Source organism: Ranitomeya variabilis, chromosome 4 (genome assembly GCF_051348905.1).
Source record: "Ranitomeya variabilis isolate aRanVar5 chromosome 4, aRanVar5.hap1, whole genome shotgun sequence".
NCBI classification, from domain to species: domain Eukaryota; kingdom Metazoa; phylum Chordata; class Amphibia; order Anura; family Dendrobatidae; genus Ranitomeya; species Ranitomeya variabilis.
The window spans coordinates 207,220,356-207,244,267 of record NC_135235.1 but is presented as its reverse complement, the minus strand read 5'-3'; the positions used below and the strand labels follow the sequence as shown (position 1 = coordinate 207,244,267).

Sequence of the window (23,912 nt, the reverse complement as noted above, 5' to 3'; positions counted from 1 at the left end):
CTATACACATTCACGCTCAGCTCTTGAGAACAGACAAAGCCACTGCCAGACACCTCTGGTGGCAGCTTGTCTTCCCCGTGATATGGATTGGGCGTGTCGAAATCTAATGTGCCTTATTATTCCTTTCCTACTGAAAGTTGTCCAGTCCTTCTCATGTTGATCAAATGTGTTTTGATCCCGAAAGAAAGCTATAAAAATAAAGAAGCATAAAGCAGTAAAATGCAACATCAGGCATACATGGCTTATGGCCTATTGTGCCATTTTTTTTAGTCCCTAACCCCATGAAAAACAAGAGTCCCAGCCACTGGAGGACACAGAAATAAGGACGCTTTGCAAGGACAGTATAAGGGTCCAATAGTTCATCATAATGCACAATTCCACCTTTTTTTGAGGTGGTAGTACCCCCTTACTCTTGGTCCCCTGTGTGGCTACAATGATATGTCCACCCCTGGTCCTCTGCCAAGCTAAAATAGGTCAGTAATAGATTACTTCCACCCGATGGACTGATCTCTGGCAGGAAGAGATGGCTGATGATTGGCCAAGTTCACTTCCTGTTAGCGGAGTAGACAGTAGAACCGTAGGAGCACGGCACTTGCTCCATTTAATTCAGGTAAATATTGCTGTAGCGTTTTATAATTTAGAATGACAGCTACCTAATTATTTGATGTCATCATAGTTTTATTTGACTGGCAAGTTAACAGTTTAGGTGTAATTAGCGGTGGTGGGCACAATGGAGTTAGCAATTCAAAGCAGATCATTAGTGTGCTGATACTGTACTATTATTTGGCCTTCACTTCTGTTTAGGCACCGTTGTGCAGAATATCTGTACAGAAGCTTTTCAGTGAGTTAGTACTACTCTTTAGGGCAACTTTTCTTAGCAGGAGAGCCAAAATTCAGATCAGAGAAATGGTCGCCATCCACATTCCTTTCAAAGAAATCATAGTTGCCCCCTGTGTGACTATTTGAAGGTTATAATTCCTCTTCTAAAGTAATATTGGCCCCGCTGACCCCTTAGAAAGTAATAATGCCTTTAGTGCCCCCTTATAAAGTAATAATGATCTGAGCATCACTTATAAAGTAATAATGTCACATCAAATAGTAATAAACTAAAAGTAATAATATAAGTGATGCTACCCTGAGTGCCCCTCATAAAGCAATACTCCTCCTTGAATGCCCTCTCATAGGTAATAATGCCCCGTGTGGACACTGATACATTTGAGAGTACTACAGCATAAATTCACACCTCAAGGGCTTGCAAGCTATAGGTGGCTCACCGGTTTTGGACCCATGTTTTAGAGCAATTGCCACTACTACTGGTACTGAAAAAAAAATAACAAAAAAACGATGTGACGTGCTTTTATGCTCCTTTGAGTCTTGTTTGAGTCTTGTAAGCAGGTACGTAGCCATTGCTTTGCATTTTAAAAGAAAGCCAAGCCTGTCCATAAAATCTGGCCTACTCAACTGTGAAGTAAATGTTCACACAAGCAGTTTTCAATTTTGCCAACCCAAGTTGGACCCTACTTTTTATGAGACCAATCGAATTGCATCTCCAGTACGTATGCTCACGTATATAGCTATTGTGTTGAAACACTCAACGTGAATTATTATTTTAATAGTACACCTGCCTTCCCTAAATAATAATGGCTGCATTTATGGATATTGGTAGAATATGCAAAATGGGTAAGATAACTATACGAGTGGGGTGAGTTTGAGACATTCTGCCACTTTTTCTTGCCTGCATTAATTTTTAGAATTTTCGGGGAGTTTTGAGAACATATGAAGGTACTCGTAGGTTCGTTGACATGTTTAACATACTTCTTAGATTTTACTTGTTCATTGAAGAAACCTACAAATAGGGTTTTGGAAGACCTGTTCTTAAAGGACATCAGTGGGGTTTGCATATCCTGAAGCCCTTGAAATATTTAACAAGTCTGTTTGACCTTTGACAGATTTCCAAGTAGATGGTAGACAGAGGACTAAGCAAAAGTGGAAAAAAAACCTTAATAAAAAAAGTAAAATAGTGAATCCAGTAATCAATGCACCAATGCTCTGATCTATTGATAATTGTGATAATCTCAGAACAACACAAGCCATATTCATGAGAAAGCAGAGCCTAAATACTTATCTTCAAGTTCCTTGCGTGGCTCTTTTAAGACAAAATTAACCAGAGAAAATAATTTTGTAAGTGTTTTAGCAGTCAGAATAAAATACCAACATCTTGGCAACCTTTTTCTTACGACAGTAGAACTCAAAGAAGCAAAAGATAAAAACACAGAGAACAAAGCATCCTTCTCCCAAATGTCAGACCAACTTCTAGATCTGATCATCCATTCAACAACTTCTCAGAAAAGGAATATAGGGATGAGGGCAACTTAAGAGAACAGTTAACATAGCAGTATATAGCCAGAAGTCCCTCTTTGGTAGACATTTTTGTATTTTTGCTACTAAAGTGCTCCTATGTTTCAGTACTATAGAGTAGTAAGCACTTCATGTGACACCATATTTCCATAGGTTTTTCCATATTACGGCACCCAATAAAATATGGCATAATTTTACCTTCTGACTGGTCAAGAATGTCCAGGTACAGTATGGCCTCATTGTCTTCTACAAGTACCTTTATGGCTCTTTTGGACTATAAAGAGCTTAGATATGGCTATGTGACTTGAGGTCATTTTTAGATTTTACATATTGGAAATGTTTATGTTTATACTTTGGATTGGATCCATCTTCCATAACCACCATTTTAAAGGTCGTCACGACTCACATTTGGAATCTCAGCCATTACATACTATATTTTAGCGCTTCTCCTCAATAAAGAGCCATACAAAGGGATATGAATAGATGACTGATCACAGTGAGACTAACTTCATACAGTACTGAAGTATGTTCTCTAGGTTCTCACGTGACTAAAGAGCTCCTACCTACTACCAGTGATCTCCAACATGATGCCTAACTTCAACTCTCAGAGAGTTGGACGCCACGACATGTTTGAGACCACAGATCTTGATTTTCATTTGAGTTACAATCTTCAAATCTCCCTTATTTAACACAGCAAAAGAGCTTTATGGTAAAGCTTGAACATTAGCGTACATTAGCAGCACTACCTATAACATTTTAGCAGTTTGACCAAGTTTGTGCATATGCTTGTACCTGTTCAATGACTTCCAGGTCACATTACAAGGCTCACTCACCAAATGCTTCTTAATATTATTGGACTTCAGAATATTAAGGGGGTTTTAAGGTTTTAAAGCATAGTATATTACATCCGTATGAGTATTATCCAAACCATTGATGAATAGCATAATGGTTGTTTGCATGAGCAGTACCAATGTTATCATCGCTGGTGTAAAAAGTAGGTCAAAGAGAGGAGTTGACCATTGCAATTTTTCAGATTTTTCTCCCTAATTTTCCAACCTGAGAATATGAGAGCCTTATTCTGATTAACTATGCACTATATTTTTTCAAAATAAATCTCCCTCATTGGGTTTCAGAGTTCACTTGTAGGATAAAATATAGCATTGTTGCTATATTCAATCTAAATTGGTCAAGAATAATGTCCTGATCAATTTGTCCTAATCAATCAATGTTAAATATAAATGTGGAGATTCACTCTGAAGGGTTAGTCCACCAATAAATACCAAGTTACCACCTAGTCATAGGATCGATGACATGTAAATTATTACTAGTACCTCCACCTACCACAAAAATGGGGCTATGGAGTCCCTTGTTTCAATAGAGCAATAGTCACATACACCTATATATTATCTATTGTACTGACTGAGATAGCCAAGTACAGCATTTTGCTATCTCCATCAGTCCCATAGATAATAGATAAAGTTATGGCGTGCATGCGTATCACTGCTTCTTTGAATCTGGAGAATCTAGCAGTTGGACTCCCAGTAATCAGACATTTGGATACATAGGTGATAAATTGTTATGGACGGTAATTAAAAAAAAAAACTAGAATTTTTAGGAATGTTATAGATAATATAGAAAAGGCTTTTTATTGTATAGTTGATGTCAATAATATTCTAATTGCACAAAATTTAGATCCACCAGTACAGACCGATAGCACCTAACTAGTGACTTCAGCACCACAAAAGAAAATGAGACTGTAGGTCTTGCTGCAGAGTACATTTATTTTCATGAGTCAAAGAGTTAAAAAACAAATGTGGCCCAACGTTTCGACCGGTGACGATCTTTGTCAAGGACATCTGTTACAGGTGCAGGCACACAAAATCTAGTACAGCAATAACGTAAGTCGTAAGATCTTTTTCATGTCAAGGAGAACCTGGGTGGAATACGGTGTAAGCTGTAGGCTTGCTGCATTCCCTGATTTCTGGCTCCTGCTCCACACAGGTTCTCCTTGACATGAAAAAGATCTTACGATTTACGTTATTGCTATACTAGATTTTACCTACCTGCACCCACAACAGATGTCATTGACAAAAACCATTCCTGGTCGAAACGTTGGACCATATATGTATTTTGACTCCTTGCCGGATCAAAATAAATTTCCACTGCAAGACCTACAGTCTCATTTTGTTTTGTGGTGCTGATGTTTCTACCTCTATTAGTCTGGACCACCAGTTCTTTCCTTGAGCAGACAATTCTTTTAAAAGGATAGTGTGGCGGTCTTTCTCCTTCCAATTAACTAGTGACCTCAATGCCATAAATTAACAGGGCAGCTGACTGGGGGCAATTATAGACATATTGGATATATAAGAGGAGTTACAAAGAATCTAATTGGGTTCTACAACTTTAAATACTGCTGAAATGAATGTTGTGTTCCTTTGTTAAAACACTTTGTATTAATAGTTTGTTTTGATGCAAAGCCCTTGAGTACAGCGGCTAAGTGAAGGTCGAAATTTGTTGTCATACATGTGAGCATAAAATGAAATGTATAGATGTATCGAAGTCAACAATATCTTCCAGTAACTCTCCAAGGTCTGTACTATGAGACCGAGTTTGTACAATAGGTTATTATGGGTCCTTTCCCGATTTGGTGTTGAGAATTTAGTTATTCCCTCCTAGATTCGCAAACAAGGTGTCCAGACAAGTAGAAGGTGCCCTATTACAATATTTGCTATGAGTCTCTGTCTCCTTCACGTCTCTAGATATAGAACTATATTTTGTTATTTTATAAGCCCTTTTTATGTCTGGCTCCATGCACCAATTGGGTCCTATCATTTATTTTTATGCCTTAGCCAGACACAATTGATGGAAAGTTGTGCACTTCTCCGCCGGCGTCAATAGCTGGATCAGAAAGTGCTCCATGTAGCATTTTATGTTCCAGCACTAAAATCTGGCACAACAGCTGATGCACTGGAGCAATGGACTTCTTGCATCACTTTCCCTCTGGAGTTTCTGCACCACACCGGATGGAAAAAAGCCAGTGGGCCAGATAACCTCCTATATAAAATTTTTCAAACCCCACTGTAAGGATTCCCAAAGACAACATATCTGAAGTCCTTTCTGCTTAGAGCTAATGTACCCTTTGGCTTTATGATACAGACATTTTAATGTGAAAGAAAAATTATAGGAACAATGATGCTTATTTGTAGACACTAGGTCACATGAAAATGTCATACCTGGTCATCTCCTGCCTATGATAAATGGGCCTCCAGTTACTGTATGTAACTCTTGTTATTAGTTATAATTAGTTTATACTTTTTTCAGGGGGTTGTCCACTATTGGACAACTGCATCTTAAATGCTAAAATGCCCTGGGTAATCAAAAATAAAAAAAACACTCACCTTCTGGACCAGCGCCATTCCAGCAACATTGGCGTTTTTTCTCCCAACGGTCAAGTGAAATCTGTAGACTATCGATGGCCGCTGAAGAGCTGCAGCCTTTACAGTTCCGTGAGATGGAAGTGTGTTGACTGCAGCTGATAAGCTGTCACTTATTGGTCACAACTGTCATATGACTGTCAAGAGACACAGCTCCTACTTCGTGGAAACCCTCTCATATAGTATATAAGTATATGGGGTTTTTTTACATTTTACGTGGGTAACATTAGCATTTAAGAAGGGGTTATCCAGTACTTTACATCCCCTTTAAACCTTGATGTGCTACACCAAAATTTAGGCTTCAAAGCAAAAATTCTATGCAAATAAAACTTTACATAGTTTACTTGTAGGGTTTAGAATACATATGGCATACATGCTGAGCAGAGGTATCCAGCTTCAGTTCAAAAGCAACCCCAACAGGGTAATTATTCACTTTCTTTCTATTCAAGAAGTCTATAAATATATGCAACATTTTGAAATATTACCTTTTGGGAGAACTTGAGAGTTGGAGTTGGGTCACCACAAAAATAGTTTCTGCTATTGCATGCATTTCGTTAAAAGGATTAATCATTGTGAACTGCTCAGCAATGACCACCAGTGATCACCATGAGAAAATTGGAGTCTTTTAGCAAAGCCTCAATTTTACTGCTGCCGTTAATTATTAGGCTAGGGCTACTCCATCGACTTAACTTCAGCTTAGCCCACCAAGAGAGCCAAAAGACAACCTTTATAGACCACACAACCAAGATCAGTGAAACCTTCTTGAGATCACCAAACGAAAAGTAATCTCCTAGGAGGTTGGTCTTCTCAAAGCAAATAGTTGGTATGCCTAATATGTGGTGAGACTGAAAATCTATCAGAGGATATCTAGTCTGGTCTTGTCAAAGATGTGGTCTTTTGGAGGAGGTTTCACTGTACTTAGAGGTAGACGCCACTTTTGTCACTTTAACCCAACAGTTGGGTCCTGGAAGGCTCAAATCAATGGAGAGTGGTTCTTGCTAAACAACCACTGAAATCTGTCGATGGTACGGGAGTTTTCCCTGTAGCTCCAGTCTTACAATAAACACATGGAATAATCAAATATTGAGTATCTTTCTTTACTTACTCAGGGAAGAAGGAAACGAAGAAAAATAAAATTACTCTTTAATATAATTTATCCTTTTTTTTCCCACCATCTCGCAATGATCAATCGAGAACAAACAGTAAAAAAAAATGTGCAGAAACAGCCAGGAATATGTTTGCAAGCATGAACTCAATCTGGCCAGGAAGTCATATGGTACATGCACATACAACACAAGATGCTCATTTATTGAAAGGGAGTTTGGTTCAATACTGAGGGTCTCATTTTATGCCAGAAGCAGAAGAGATGACTACCAGAATTTGCATAGAAGAAGTTGCATACAGGAGAACCCATTACCTTTCACCCCCAAAATATTTGTTTTCGTAGAATATATTATATTTTATTCTTTATATGATGTCATATAGCCTCTGGCCATTATAGACATTAGGTACCAAGTATCAATACCTGTTAATTCATTCTGTGTCAATTATGCCATTTGTATTCTGTTCTTAGAAATAGCTTTTTTGTGAAATTTAGTGAATTCTTGTCCGTGGCAACCACTGAGATCATGGTTTTCATATTCTAACCATCACTAGAGAAAAAAAAAACAGAAACCCGACTGGCTGCTATGGGCTTCTGATTTACGTTAGATTCACTCCTTTTTGGTTTTATCCGCGTGGCAAGTGAGTCTTGTTCTCCTTAGGCTTAGATAGCATGATTGGTACAAGAATCCTTAGCCTAAGGCGGCAAAATTGGAGCATAACTCACAATTATCTTAATAATTCATAAAGATAACATGCAGGGATTATATCATATGGAGGTAAATACAAATACTATGTGTAAGTACAAAATAAAAAAAAATATTAGATCAATAAAAAACATTTAAGAAAATGAAAAAAATATTACATAATTAAAATGAAAACACAAAATGAAGGAAATTTAAAAAAATGATTTTATAAATTAAAAAAAAAACACAAAAATGAAAAACTAAAAGAAATTACAAAAATTAAAAAAAAATCCATGAAAATAGAAAAAAGAATTACATGAATTAAAAAAACACAAAAATAAAGAAAATGAAAAAAGTTATATAAATTATAAAGAGAATTGCCTTATCATGGCTGCTGGGCACACATGAATTGGTCAATTTATGCGCTAAGTATTCTCAATTTTTCCTGTTTTCTAGAGCAGTAATGCAATTCAAAGTTCATATACTGTATTTCCTGATTTCAAGCTACAGCGTTACAGAATGCTACTTTATTTGTTGGTTGCATAAATTAAAAAAAGCGCAAAAATAAAGGAAATGAAATATAATTACATGAATTAAAAAAAACACAGAAATAACGAAAGTAAAAAAGTAATTACATAAAAAAGACAAAAATATATAACCTAAGACCAATTTAAAAAAATTAAAATATTTTTACAAATATTCAAACGTATTAAACATTATGACCGATACTTAATTGATCTGAACATATATTGATAGCAGTGCCCATTTCTTGCACTTTCTCCCACAGAAAGGAAATAATTGGAAAATTTAAAACTTACCATATTTTTTGGACAGTAAGATGCACCGGAAAATAACACGCATCCCAAATTTTCAGAGGGAAAAAAAGTAATGCGTCAAATGGGGGTCTGTCTTACATTCCGAACTAAGTCTACCGGCGGAGGGGTGAGGTGGCGGTGGTAACAGGAAGTGTTCAGAGGTGCAATGCTAAATGGTGGTGCTGCTAGTCACATCCTGGGCTGGTAGAAGGGGCGTTCGGCGGTGCTCAGCGACACTTGGCAGTGTGGGAGCTCTGCCGAAATTTTGTGAAAGCCCGCAGCTCCCACACTTCCATAGTTTCAATGCGGTGGACTCGGAATACGGCATAAACAGATCTCATCAGATGAAATCTCGGTGCCAAGATCTCAATCTGTGCATGCACCATCTCCAGCGGACATTTTCTTGGAGCCCACCGCATTGAAACCATAGAAGTGTGGGAGCTCCAGGCTTTCACAAAATGTCAGCAGAGCCCCCACACTGCCGAGCATCACTGAACACACCCTACCAGCCTGGGACTCGCAACATTGCCCCACAGCATCACACCTTCGTACCCCCTCCTCCAAGCCCAGGACCCAAAGCATCACCCCCAGTACCACCAGACTCCTGCCGTCACTGCCCTCTTGATAAGCTACAGTCAGACTATAAGACTCACCTCCATTTCTCCAAAAAAAATTTGGGAAAAAAGTGAATTTCATAGTCTGTAAAATACTGTATTTTCCTCCAAAACGAAAAAATCAGGAGCTTGGAGATATATATATAGATTTAAGATAATTTATAATTTCATGTAATGAATATAGAAAGAGAATGTCTAAACTTAAAAAATAAGAATTAAAAAGAAAAAAAGGAAAAAAAATATAAGAATATAAAAGCTGCATTTTGATTTAAGTGATCAGTCAATGTAAATATTATCAATAATGTCTCAAGAATGCAGAGTACAGCTATGCAATTTAATTTATAGCAGCTATATAATCAGTGGCTTATACTGTACGATTAATGAGTGTTTTCTTTATCTAACACCCACGTGCTACAATTTTCTAACTCTATGAATGAATTTACATTTTAATTTCCGAAGGTTTATAATGGGGCTAGTAGCAACAAACGTAGAATTTAACTGGAAATCTGAGATAGAATCATAATATCTAGTTGTTTTTTTTCTTATTTTTCTTGCGGGTTGTAAATGTGTTTTAGAAAATATCTAAATTTAGAAGGGAAGCATGGAAACGAGACTAAGTGTTGCTTGCAGGCATCACGTGAGGAGTACGGTTCACCTAATTAGTTTATATTTTTAGCCAATGCCAGAAAGTTTATCTAGAGCAAAAGAATGTCCCTTAACTGTGCGTCTTCATGTGGATCACCAGAATTGTCTGCCTTTCGAATTGCTTCTATAAAATTGTAGGTTTGTGAAAAAAAAAATAGAAATTGGGGGGGCAAACAAAGAAATGCTTATCGGATTTTTAAAAATTTGCCATAAAAAAACTGAATGATTTCAAGAAAAAAAATGTTTTTTTAACCCTTTTAATTTATGATCTAATATTGGCACCTTTTCTAATTTTGAAAGTCGAAAGATAATGAAATTGAAAGTGCAGTTCTAGAAATCATACACATTGTTTTTTTAATTTGCTATCAATTTTTTTTAACTCTTTTAATTTATGGATCAATATTTGTACATTTTTTTATTTTTAGGTTTGAAAGAAAATCAAATTGTAAAAGCAATTCTAAAAATTATTTAGATTTTTTTTAAAGTTTCTATTATAAGAAAAAATGTTTTATTTTAAAACCCTTTTAATTTATGGGTTACTATTGGTACATTTTTTTCCTTTTCAGCTTGAAAGAAAATCTAATTTAAAGGACAATTCTAGAAATCATAAAGATTGCTTTTTTATTTGCTAGTATAAAATCATCTGACTGGTTACAAAAAAAAATATTTTTTTAACCCTTTTATGGTATACTAGTTGAATATCTTCTCATTTTTAGGTCTGAAAGAAAATCAAATAAATGGGGCAGCTCTCGAAATTATAAAAATTCATAACATTTGAATAGTATCAAGATACAATGTTTTTTTAAACCTTTTAATTTATGAGTTACTCTTTGTGCATTTTTAATTTTTAGGTTTGAAAGAAAATCAAATTGTAGAAGCAATTCTAGAAGTCATATAGATTTTAATTTGCTACTATAAAATCTGAATAATTACAAGAATATTTTTAACTTTTTCAATTTATGGGCTACTATTTGTAGATTTTTTCATTTTTTTTGTTTGAAAGAAAATTAAATTGAAGGGGCAATTCTAAAAATCATATAGATTTAGATTTTTATGTTTAATTTGCTATTATAAAATCTGAATGATAAAATGAAAAAAAAAAAGTATTTTATTTTAAAACCCTTTTAACTTATGGGTTAGTATTTGTAATTTTGTTTTAATGTTTTTGGTTTGAAAGGAAATCAAATTGAAGGAGCAATTCTAGAAATCATATAAATAAAAATTAGTATATGTACAATAATATTAAACAATTCTTTAAAATATGCACAATTTTTTAAAGAAAAAAATTCCCTTGAATCACTAGTGTATTTATAGATGATCAGTGTCTCCTTACAAACAGGTTAGAAGACCCATAGGACTCTTGGTCCACCTTCAAATGGATCCCCATTTTTTGGAACCTGTAGATACTAGTGACACCAGGGATATTCTAACATTACTTGAACTTGGCAACAGGGTGAAAACATAATCACTGGTCATGTATATAGTAGGTTTTTCCCCCTTGTAATACTCATTGTGGCTCAACACCATCTTCAAAAAAATGTTTACGACTGGAGATAACGTGTTGGCCTCATTCTTGGCAACTCACGCATAAATCGGAGATGTTGTCCATACCAATCATCAGATTTGACCTCATATTCTTCCAGTGCAAATGAGAAAATAAGACCAGTGATTTGATCACTCGCTACCGGCAACTTCTCTGATTTTTGACTACGCTAGTTCTCATGATCGATGAGACCCAACAGAATTACAAAAATGATCAGAAATCCACCCTTTGTACTGCTATTTTCAATCATGGATTGGTCATCGTAGTTCTTTTCTCTCCTTCTTCTGTCAACCAAAATTCTAAAAGTTAAACCAACAGTGAACCAACCCCCTTTCATAGCCTTCCTTTGTGGAACAAGAAACAAAGGGCGAGAGTTAAAATTGGAACCAGTAAATTGTTGTCTTCATCATCTCAACAAACATACATTAAGCACCAGGGTCTCTGGCACTCTCAGATAGAAATGCATCTTAGAAGTATTACTTTGATTCAAAGAGCAGAGTATTCACACAGAAAAGCACCTTCGGAATACTCCTCTGGTGGAAAAGAGCCCCTTACGTAGACTCTCCCAATTTATGTAGTGTCTTTAAGGTACTCATCATTGTCATCGTCATCGAATGGCTGGCTAAATTTTGTACATTTTCAGATTTTTGAAGTCTGGAAGGAAAATATACCTTTTTTTTTCTTTTTTTTTGCATATAACATTAAATATCATTGTTACAGTATAACATGCAAAACACATGCTGGCTAGGAAAATGCAACCTTTAAATAGTATTTTTTTAACTTTTTTTTTGTTTTGTCATATCTTTCCAGTTCCTTTTTTCCTTGTATTGTTAAATTTCTTGTCGATGCTTTATCGCACCCGTAGCAAATAGTCAAAGTGATCAACACATTCTTCTCATCGTTCCAGTGCAATCCACTTGTTATAGAACCTCAATTTAAAAAATAGAAGTATCCAGTTTATTTATTTATTTTTTATTATTATACAGTTCTTTCTCGCGCGTCTTCTTCTTCTCCTTCTTTGCAGCTGATATGATTCCGTAACCATTTTCCCATGAACGTTGGGAACGACCATTGATTTCCATTGTTTGAATTGATTTTTTTAAATTTTTTTGCCATACTTTCCATTTTATTTTCACATTTTTTTCATTACCTTGTATTTTCTTTAGTTCCTGTTTTGTGTCATTATTTCAAAATTTTTATTATTTTTTTTATTTCCAATAATTATTATTATTCGGAAATCATGATGTCGGAAGGAGATTGTGTACATGGGAGGAAATCAATTAATTCACAGTGACAGCTTCCGCCTGCATATATCGAACAAGGACGGGACTCTCCTTATAATTTTCTGTGTGAGGACGAGAGAAGAAACACAAAAAAAAGGAGAAGGAGGAAGGAGACAGGAGGGATTGTGACACAGGTAAAGATAGTGGAAGGGGAAAGGGGGAAGAAAAGAGAGAAAGAAAGGAGAAGTGGACTCAGCTTTCTGACAAAAAACAAAAACACCGGTCAACAGAGCCATGCACCAAAAAAGATTAGATAGCTATGGGAATGCCACCATGTTAAGCTACATTATGCACATATTTTAATTAATTATTTTTTTCTAATTTAGGAACATGCAGTCAGGCAGACTCGTTATTGCTTGCAACAGTAGATCATGCACAGAAAGTAGTAAGGAGGTGTGAAGGTAGCAAAACACATACATACACACACAAATATATATGTATATATATATATATATATATATATACACATATGCATATGTTTATATATATATGATATATGGCTCATCAAATCCTGAGTATGGTGGTGAGGAGTGATCAGGAAGCACAAAGCAGCTCCATAGGAATAAGATCAAGGTTTAATAAAAAAAAAGAAAGAAAGGGAAATAAATAAGAATGACGATCCCCTCTCCCACAAAAAAAAACAAAACAAAAAAACACAAGTTAATGTATTGGAGAATCATAAATATAAGTATATATATATATATCTATATATTTAAACAAGGTTTCTGTAGAATTATTAACAAATGTCTTCTGTATGTATGTATATATATATATATATATATATATATATATATATAGTATTTATAATTTTTAAACTTTGTTTTTCATAATTTCGACCTCCATATTTCAAGAAGGAAAATTCTTAAGAACAATAAATAATCATGTCGTTAAAAAAATTATACCCTTGTATCCCTTCTCCGCCCTAAACAAAAATCTCCTTTGGCTTGTGTCTCCTTAGCGGAAGAGCATTTCTTACTCCACAACAACATCTTCCCGGAGCACAGCTACGCGATTCAGTAGGGGGAGTCATGAAAGTCTTTTTTTTTTTTTTACATATTCCTCAGCAAAGTGCAAAATGTTTTTGTTCTGTTTTTTTTTTTCTTTTTTGTCTTTCTTTTTTTTTCTTATATTAAAAGCCAAACTTGATATTTTTTTCCTTAAATATATCTGCATATAATCTATAATTTATCATCCTGTTAAAAAATAACAAAAAATTGTTAAAGTCTCTGTCTTATTTTTGTTCTTTTTTTGCCATTGTTGATGTTTATTTTATTTTTTTTTGCAGTTATTACTAGTTAAAGGTTCCCCTTATGAGTTGATTGAGTCCATGCTATAAGATGGAGGGAATGGGAGACCGCGGACGTCTCACTGCCGATGGTGACCCAAATGGGGTAGAGATAGGAGACAGTCTGAGCGTATTTCCACTCATGCCAGCTATGCTGTTTAGACTCCGGGATTTTTCATAACCTTGATATCCATGAGATAAATAAAAAAAGGAAAAAAAAAACGACAAAAAAAGATTATGAAGCGCAACTGATTTTTCCCAGAAATATGGACAGGGAAACGTCATACAGTAAAAGCTAAAACTGTGGCTACTCAGAAATAAAACAAGCCTTATATATGCCCATTTTCATTCTCACACTTTTTTTTTAATTAGTTTTGAATTTTTTTTATATCATTTCTGCTTTCAATTTTGTATGTAAATTTGGAATTTGTTGAAAATTTACAAGAAAAGATAGCATATGGTGTATTCTTCATTAATTTGTATCAAATTTTTGAACATTTCAAGTAGCTTCAGGCAATTTTCATACCCGCTTGCCATGTATTTTTAATAATTCTTGATTATTCTGGACTCCGAATCAACATCTTGGGTAGACTATGGAACCACAAGGCCTGAGTCCTTCAACTTATCTCTAGATCTGTGTTTTTTGGTTGACATTTGTATTAATATGCATACATTTTTCGATAATTCTAAATATATTTTAACGACTTTTTATAAGAGTAAACTATAAACTCTACTCACTGTCTATTATTGGCATTCGGTCCAATTAGAATATTAATTGTATATTGTTTCCTTCGAGAAAGTACAATAATTTTATGCCTTGGTCATCCAATTTGGTGATCATTATCAAGACAAGAATTATAAATTACTATTCTTGAAAAATGAGACTTTCTAACACATGTTAACTCTCCTTGCAATAACTCTGAGTTTTGTCATGTAGGATATGGAAGATGCATTTAACACTAGAGATGTGTCCACCCTTACCTATCCGTGAATTTTGTTAAAGGGAATCTGTCAGAAGGATTTCACACCCCAAATTATTGATGTTTGCACAGAGCTTTTTCAAAGACAAGTCCAGCAATAGCTTTTTATGGCCAGACAGTTCCTCTGTCACTGAGAAATCAGTGTTTAATTGATATGCAAATGATGCTGGAAAGCTATGGTAGATCTGAAGCCTCAGTCACTCCAGCTCTATTCCCTGCCCAGTTCTGCCTCCTCCTACTTGACTGCAGTCTCCTTTGCCTGAAGACAGCATAGAATCTTGTCAATCAAGCAGGAGGATGAGGCGCAAGGCTAGGAATAGTGCTTGAGTGACAGAGGCTTCAAATCTACCATAGCTTTTCAGCCTCATTTGTGTATCAATTTAAATGCTGGTTTCTCGGTAACGGAGGAATGAACCAACCATGTAAAAGCATTGCTGGACTTGTCTTTGAAATAGCTATACATGTATATAAATAGCTTGCATTTAAGTATTTTAATTTCTCCAATAAGGTACACCACAAGCACAAGAGGTGGGGGCACATATTTACACATATAACATGACCCATTCCCGATAAGGTATCGGGAAATCATGTATTTTTTTTTTTCAAAGTTGACAATCTTCTACCTTTCATTCAGAAATATGCTGAGCCAAAAGTAAAGCTAATGAAGGACACATCTCTAATTGTCCCATCAGTCAACAAGGGACAAGTGGGAGGCACGTGATCCACCAATATTTATTTGGTCCGACTCCTAAGAGCTTGCACAGACCAGGAGAAATTATATGTATCCAGAAGACAGTTTCTAATGGGGTAGAACAAACGTAGAACCTTTCACAAAGCCTAGAATTACACTTCCCTCATATTTGGATGGATCTAGCAACTAGAATAGGGAGCAAACAAGAGACAACACCACATCTTGTAGGTCTACATGACTTATTGTAGGTCTACAGGACTTGCTGTAGGTCTACATAACTTATTGTAGGTCTTCATGACTTATCGTAGGTCCACATGACTTATTGTAGGTCTACAGGACTTGCTGTAGGTCTACATGACTTATTGTAGGTCTACATGACTTGCTGTAGGTCTACATGACTTATTGTAGGTCTACATGACTTGCTGTAGGTCCACATGACTTATTTTAGGTCTACATGACTTGCTGTAAGTCCACATGACTTATTGTGGGTCTACAGGACTTGCTGTAGGTCCACATAACTTATTGTAGGTCTACATGACTTCAGTTGTCAACTTGTGGGGTAAATCCGACAAAATCAATTTTTTTTGTGACAGTATTTGATAATATTTGAGGCAAGGGGTCTTCATTTTAGCATAATTAGAGAATATTATGGTCTTAGTATTCACATGACAGGACATATATTTGGCAGTGATGCTTCTGAGCAGACACCGTACTTTCAAGTTACAGACACAGCTCCAAGCACAAACATTTAAGGTAGCGACACAAGCAAGTTACAATGTGACCATTTCCAATAAATAAAAACATCCGGGTGACATCTTGAAAGCTGCTGCAGAGCAGTATGGAGAACTTCTAGGTCTGATCAGTTGGTGTAGGCAACGACAAATATTTCCCTCGCATAAGCTTTCAGACATGCACCACAGAAAAAAATAATTCATATAAATCATAAAAACTCCAATTTTTCTTTCTGACCTTTAGTTGTGTTGTATTATTTTTTTAGGGTAGGGGTTGTATTTTGATTAAATTCAGGTCTTTAGGTTGGTCTTTTACGTTTTTCTACTGATATGATCTCCAAATTGTGGTTCTTCAGCTGCTGGAGACTACTACTTTGAGATACTTGTGTGTTTTTTCTGAAGACTACTGTCCTATCATGGTGATTTCAGTGAGGTTGTTTTGCTAAGTTAGTTGTATTTATCTAAATTACAAAAATAGGGCTTTTATATATAGTGACACCCTCTTCCTGCTGCAAAGCCATGTCGTAAATTCTCCTCTATGAAGCATTACAGGGCATCCGTTGAAATGAGTAGACATCTATTGAGTCAAGTGACCTCCCGTAATTTAGCTACTGGAAGTATGTTATGAGAATCAACACCTTCCCCTTTTGAACTATATACCTATACTTTGAGTATGTTTACACTTGTACTAACTTGCAGAAATAAAACCCTCTCGAAATGAACAGTTTGTATGTGAGAGTCTGGCACCTTGAGGTTTATTTTGCAGGACAACAGTGTCCTTACTACATAACTATCACCTGACGTCCCACAATCTCCACTGACCCCAAAATATTCTTAAAACTCTCTGGTTACTCCTACACCCTGTTTTTTAATTCTTGATATATGTCCGTTTGGGACATATGAATCAATATAGGCCTTTAACTTGGAGGTCAATAGCTAGAAGAACAAGAACAGCAATGCTAGGGCCACTACCCACAACCACCTATCTACCACTGTAAGGTCAGAATAGTTCTTGGGGATTTTTATGTGTTGTCTTCTGTCACTCGGTCACAGAAGCTGCATATAAGAATATCCAAACACTTTAGTTTACACCACCCTGTGCCTGGAATTAATGCACAACTGGAACAAACAGGGTTTGAGGGTTGCGGACTAATTTTCAATGAGAGCCTGGGTGCTTCCCTGTTCAAAACTTATTTAAAGGGAACCGGTCAGGTGATTCATGCTTCTCAAATTCCCAGTCATGCAGCCAGGTATATTATTCTATGTAACACTCAGGTGTTTCAGAGATAGTATAGTTTGACAAACTGGCTGGGAACCATAGCTGGAGACCATACTAATCTGGAACTGCTCCTGGCCGGCTATTCCCAGTGCTGCATTAATATATACATGCAAGATAGAGACCTGTTAATAACTGGTTGTAGTGCTGTGAGAAGTCGGCCGGGACTGAGCTGGACTAGTCCCCTATGGTCCCTTGCTGAATCTCTGGCAACAATCATGGTTTGGGCATGACAAATAGCCTTACAGGTTCCATTTAATAAGCTAAAAACAAGACCATTTCTCTCTCTGGTTTCAATCAACACTTTGCAATTAAATTGTTTTATAGATAATATACTTTAAAGAACAGGGTGGGAACCATAGCTGAAGACCAGTCTAGTCTGGCAATGATCTTGGCCGGCTCTTCCCAGCGCCTCATTCCTGTATACACGCAAAGGAGAGACCTGTTAATAAATAGCTGTAGGACTAGGAGAAGGTAAATGGGGAGGCACCAAACTACTCTGGTCTCTGACTATGGAACTCTGCTGGATTTTCAAAGTACATTACTTCTGAAATGCCTCTGCGTTTCAGAGAATAGTATTCCTGGCTGCAATCATGGTTTAGGACCATGAATCGCTTGACAGGTTCCTTAAAAACAAGACCATTCCTTACTCTGATTTCAACCAATGCTTTGTAATGCTTCATATCTCCTGTGGTAGCGCTGCAGGTAGATTGAACACATTGGGAATAAAGTTCATAACTGTCTTAACAAACCAGTCCCACTGAATATGGTCAACGTCTTTGCCAAGAATAACTCATCTAAGGACATTCAAATGTCATATGAGCTTCTAGAAGGTGGTCTCACTAGGTTTTCTTAAAGGAACACCATACCAAGAAATGAATGTTTAAAATAAACAAAAAATATAGTTTTCGTCACTGTTACTTAGTCTGCAGCATTTTCTGCGTGATCTTGAAACAGTCAGTCTTGTCGAAATTCTGTAGAGAGCACAGTGGTTAATCTTACTGATCAGCTCCATCTTTGACTGTTAGCGGGCTAAGGCCCTGCCCCCTTTTGACAAGAGGGTGTGGCATATATATATCTCTTGTCCTGTAATACACAAGGCAGAGGGGCTGCAGCCATTTGGCTAATTGAAGCCAGAAACACAACATTTCTTTATTTTTTTCCTCATTATAACTGTAATTTGGGGCAAAATAAGATCAAAGAAAAGAGGAAAATGAGGAAAGAATATCTTAGATTTTTTTTCTATTTTTGTGTGCAGTTTATCTTTTTACAGTTCCTTTAAAGGGGTTGAATGTGATTAAAACAGCACCTTGTTGTTTTTTCTTTCCCCAGAAACAGAACCTCAAGTAAGTCTGACTTTCAACACCAAGAGCAGCCAGTGTTTAAGAGTAGCACTGTTTTAGGGAGAAAAAAATCAAACGAAATCAGCACAAAAAATTACTACCTTCATGCTAGAGTGGAGGATAGCCGGACTTTCAATCTTGGAGTCGGTGATACATTTGCTTAGCGCTACCTCAATAGCCGTTGTAAAGCATGGAATATAAGCAGGCATGCAGCAAATTAGCCGAGACGGAAAGTCATACACACAATCAAACAAGACATGGACCAGCAGCGGGAAAATAGTCGAGGTTGATGGATCTTGATCATTTTACTGTGGACACATGCAACTTTCTCCTGCTAAGAGTTCCAGTGCTTTTTTTTGCTTCTGTTAAATCTCAAGTGATCCAATATGATCTTTTTTTATCAATCCTATGTACTGTCTTTTGCATTGTGTGTGTCCATACAGAGCAGACAGCTAAACAGTGCTCACACGTGGGTAGTATCAGATTCAACTTATTTGGTCCCCGGGCCCATGATAAGTATTTGGTTCAGCATAGAAAGAAAGCACAATTCTCACAGTAATGACGTCTCCGCCAACCTTACCCACTACACTTATACACTATTCACAGTGTGCATCACACTGCTAGAAGCATGAATTAGTTACAACACTTGGACTGTAAGTTATTGGACCTGACTTGCCTCAAAAGTCGGCACTGAATAAATCAGCTTCAAGGTGTTACTAGAGCTAAGAGGGAACAAGATAAAACACACACACACATACACAAAAAAAAAGAAAAGAAAAAATAAAAGGAGCTCAATATCAGAAAAAAATGGGTCAGAAAACAAAATATTTTATGGTTTTCTTCAAGCTTTGTAACTTTGTAAGGTTTATGTTACTTTTTTTTGTTCTAGTGAGATGTCTTGTTGGATAGGTGATGACCCACTGATCGGTAGGGATCTGACCGCTGGAACCCGCACTGTTCAAGGAGTTTTTATTCTCCGACAGGGACCTAGAATTCCAAAATGGTGTGATGGATCAGACGCCTTACCAATGTTCTACTCCCTATAGGGATGCCGGAAAAAAACGAAGAGAGAATCAATGGAGTGGCGGTTGAGCATTGTGAATTGCCGCTTCATAATAGTGCGGGATCAGTGCAGATCCCAGTAGTTGGACCCCGACCAATCAAGTTATCACCTATTCTGTGGGTAAGTGATTTCTTGTTTTCTCTGGACAACCCCTTTAAATGTAGGTCATATAAGATTAGAAAATCATCTACTTTCTTCCAAAAACATTGCCCCTTCATCCCCCGACGTGGGTTATTTCTTGTATTGTTGCTCATCTCCATTGAAAGGAATGAGTTGCAGTACCACACACAAAGAGTGGACAGGAGTGGCAATATTCCATGACGAATGTCATGTTTTTCTAATCTGGTGTAAACCATTTCGAGAAGCAGCCATTTCACCGGCCTTAGCCATATTCAACGGAATGCAACCATCGAATTAACAAATTATAATATCACTGTCCTGCTGGTTCACAAAGAACTGCTCGTCCTTACGGAAGAGTCAGACAGTCGCATAACTCATATGGGAATTGCAACGCAATGCTTAGAGTGGCTGGAGGCTCTCCTGACCCGAGTGTCACCGCGTAGTTCTATGGAGGTGTCAAGCTTGGGTTGGGTGAGCCATCGGCCAGTCCCGAGCATTGTGTTGAAATCCACAACCGCGTTATACGGCCATCTGACCCTTCCCTTACTACAAGTAATTTCGGAGATCTTTTAGGTTTTCCCTTAAAGAGGTTGTGCAGGATATATGGCTTTGCTTAATTACAAATAGAGCCACACCTGTCCACAGGTTGCGTGCGGTATTCACGTCGATACAGCAAAGGTGCCACTCCATGTATAGGTGTGGCAGGAAACAGCCATGTGTTCCTTATCCTTGACTACTCCTAACACCCGTTGGTTCCGAATGGGTGTATGCTTAGATCTCAGTATTAATGGTGAATTTGGTTCTGGGCATGATACTGAATCTAAGTGTGATACCATATGGAAGGTAACCACACACCAATCAAACTGGGCTTATCCATGAGCATATCCATCTTAAAGGAGTTTCCAGTAGTATTCTTTTATGCTAAAGGTACCTCAATAAAAAAAAAACACATATTCACCTTTTGGACTGGTACTATTCCCGCGATGTCGGCACTGTGTCTCCTGGCGGTCACGAGACATTGTTATGCCACGTGAGCACTGTAGCCTTTCAGCGGCTGTTGATGGGCTACAGCCTTCACAATTCTCTTTGACAGAAGTGTGAAGGCTGCAGCCAATCGGCAGCAGTGGTCACGTGACATTGTTTTGTTGAGAGACACAGCACACACATCGCTGGAGCAGCGCCGGTCTGGGTGGTGAGTATACGCTTTATATTTATTTTATTGGGGCAACTTTAGCATTAAAGAAGGGGTTGTCTACTAATTAAAGAATGTAGTGTCTACATGGTATGGGGCAGCGGATCTCTCTTATCTCACATTTCAAGTCATAGTCAACAATCAGGAACATAGTTTTCTTGTAATATTTTCACCAAGATGGTCTCATTTAACTTAATTTGATCTTTGAATTGGAAGTAAAATTTGATATCTGTATCTGAAGTTGGATAGGTTGAGGCATCATTGAGATGATCTGGGGCACTAAAGGACAGAGGCAAACACTTCTAGACTTCAGGTGGCCAATAAGGCTATGTGCACTCAAAGATTTCGAAGAGTTTTTGGAGCATAAACTGTGCGGAAACTCTCCAAATCAGCCACAAAAATTCAAAACGCCTCAAAAGCGTTGAGTTTCCACTCAGTTTCTACTCCGAAAACTCAATAAAACACTAGATTGAAGATGCACATTTTAAGAGAATATACAGGGTCCAAATAGATAATTCTTCCAAAAACTACAGTTTACGTTGTCACTTGAGAGACATGGAAGGTGGACATCCGTCAATGTTGGCCAACTCTGTGGACAAATTAATCTTTTGAAGCCCAGTGGAATAAAACCTTGGTGGTCATGAGTAGGGGACATTTAAGGAGTCCAACATTTTGAATGGTCTACATATATTTTACGTTTTCTGATTGTGGCACTTATATGAGCCTACTACTGTTAGTTTAATTAGTAGACTGTAATATAAAACTTGGTTTATGTATCATTCTAAATTACTGGTTGGCAGTCAACTTATGAGTCAACAAGATCATCTCCTAAAAGTCCGATCTTGGGAAGATCCCAATGATTTTTCAGTGGAGTGGTGACTACGTTTCCGTTCATTGAAATGGATGAGTGTTACAGAAATGGATGAGTGAATGAACTCCATATCTTCCATTGATTTCGCTGAGTGGCTACCTGACTTCTCATGTACTTACTTTTGGGCTTAAAGAGAATTCTTCAATTTTTTACATTTTTGGGGGGAGGGTGGGATGGGGGTCACCTCCTTAAATTGGCATTCACAGCCTGGTATATGTGTCATCTATCTACTGACGAAATAAAAAATTCTAGATTAGTGGGTGTCTGACTGCCAGGACAAGGGGCACAATTCCCCCATTCTCATCAGCCACAACTAGGAGGAGCTTGAGTCGAGCAGTAGTTGTGTCCCCTCACCCTGGTGACACTGATGAAAACAGTTGAACGTAGTCCCCCTAAAAGCCGCGGGAAAGGGGAGTCTCCCATACCCATCAGCTGGTTGTCCAATCCAGTCTCAACTGTCAAGCTTGACCGACTTTCATCTAATGTGCATGGGGACCTTAACAATGACTACTCCATTAGTAATATATTCATATATATGTATATATATATGCGTTTGTTATTGGAAATATTTTGCTTACCAATATGGTATCATTAGTCAGCCTTAGAGTGGATCTGTCCCCAAATTTCACAATACAAACAGCATACAATATAAGATAGATCTCTTAGACCTGATGAGGCTGTTGTACTTCCTTCTCACCCATGTCAGAATGGCTATATAATGTTATTAGAATGTTTTCTCGCCTAAAATTAAGCTGAGCAATCAGTCCAGCTCCAGCCTGCAAAGTAAGTACAAGAGCCTCATCAGTTCTAAGTGATTTAGATATTAATATCTACAATATGTATTGTAATTTTAAAAAGGTTGTATGGAATTAGAAAAAACATGACTTTTTTTTCCCACTAGAGGACATTTTTGGAATTGCACTTGAAGAGGGTTGAGCTGTAATACTAAACACAGACTATGAATAGAGATGAACGGACTTAAACTTAAAAGTTTGGGATTCTCCTGGAAGTCTGATTTAATGTTCGGAGTTTTGGGGGAAGTTGAGGAGGGGAGAGAGGAGAGAGAATTAATATTTTCCAGCTCCAAAGTTTGGGTCCCTATACATTTCAAAAGGGTTCAGGTTCATATGTTGAAGTTTGGTTAAAGTTCTGGTACCCAAACTGAACTTTGGACATAAAGTTTGGTCGGGTACCAGAACCCGAACTTACATGGGTCCACTCATCCCTACCTATGAAGAAGGGTGGTGCTGTTTCTGGAAGTCGCGGCCATGTCTTTTTTAATCACATATAACCCTTCCAATAGTTCTTCTTTATTCTATCTATCTATCTATCTATCTATCTATCTATCTATCTATCTATCTATCTATCTATCTATCTATCTATCTATTATCTATCTATCATTTATTTATTTATTATCTATCTATCTATTATCTATCTATCTATCATTTATCTATTATCTATCTATCTATATGTCTGTTATCTATCTATCTATCTATCTATCTATCTATCTATCTATCTATCTATCTATCTATCTATCTATCTATCAATCATTTATTTATTATCTATCTATTATCTATCTATCTATATATCAATCAATCAATTATCTATCTATCTATCTATCTATCTATCTATCTATCTATCAATCATTTATCTATTATCTATCTATCATTTATCTATCTATCTATCTATCTATCTATCTATCTATCTATCTATCTATCTATCTATCTATCTATCTATCTATCTATCATCTATCTATTATCTATCTATCTATCTATCTGTCTATCTATTATCTATCTATCTATTTGTGTCTATTTAACTATCTGAAATAGATTTATAAATTAAATTTTTTTAAAGAAAATATTATGATTCAGTTTAATATAT

The 23,912-nt window shown here is 36.7% G+C and overlaps 1 protein-coding gene across 10 annotated transcripts in view; it reads right to left on the bottom strand.

Moving 5' to 3' along the window:
• Nucleotides 1-6,918: 6,918 nt before the first annotated feature.
• Nucleotides 6,919-23,912, bottom strand: part of LOC143770284 (voltage-gated potassium channel KCNC1-like) — a 135,184-nt gene continuing 118,190 nt past the window's right edge. For 3 of the 10 annotated variants that reach the window (XR_013214587.1, XM_077259763.1, XM_077259765.1), the window contains 2 exons: nt 19,462-19,507; nt 6,919-12,541 (listed from right to left, as the gene is read on the bottom strand). Coding sequence is in view for 4 of the 10 variants with exons in the window: in XM_077259765.1 (XP_077115880.1) it covers nt 19,491-19,507 (17 nt within the window). In the remaining 6 variants the exon portion in view is untranslated. Of the gene's footprint in view, nt 13,947-19,461; nt 19,508-23,912 lie in introns of all 10 variants that reach the window. The other 7 variants (XM_077259762.1, XM_077259760.1, XM_077259761.1 and 4 more) reach the window with 4 other exon arrangements.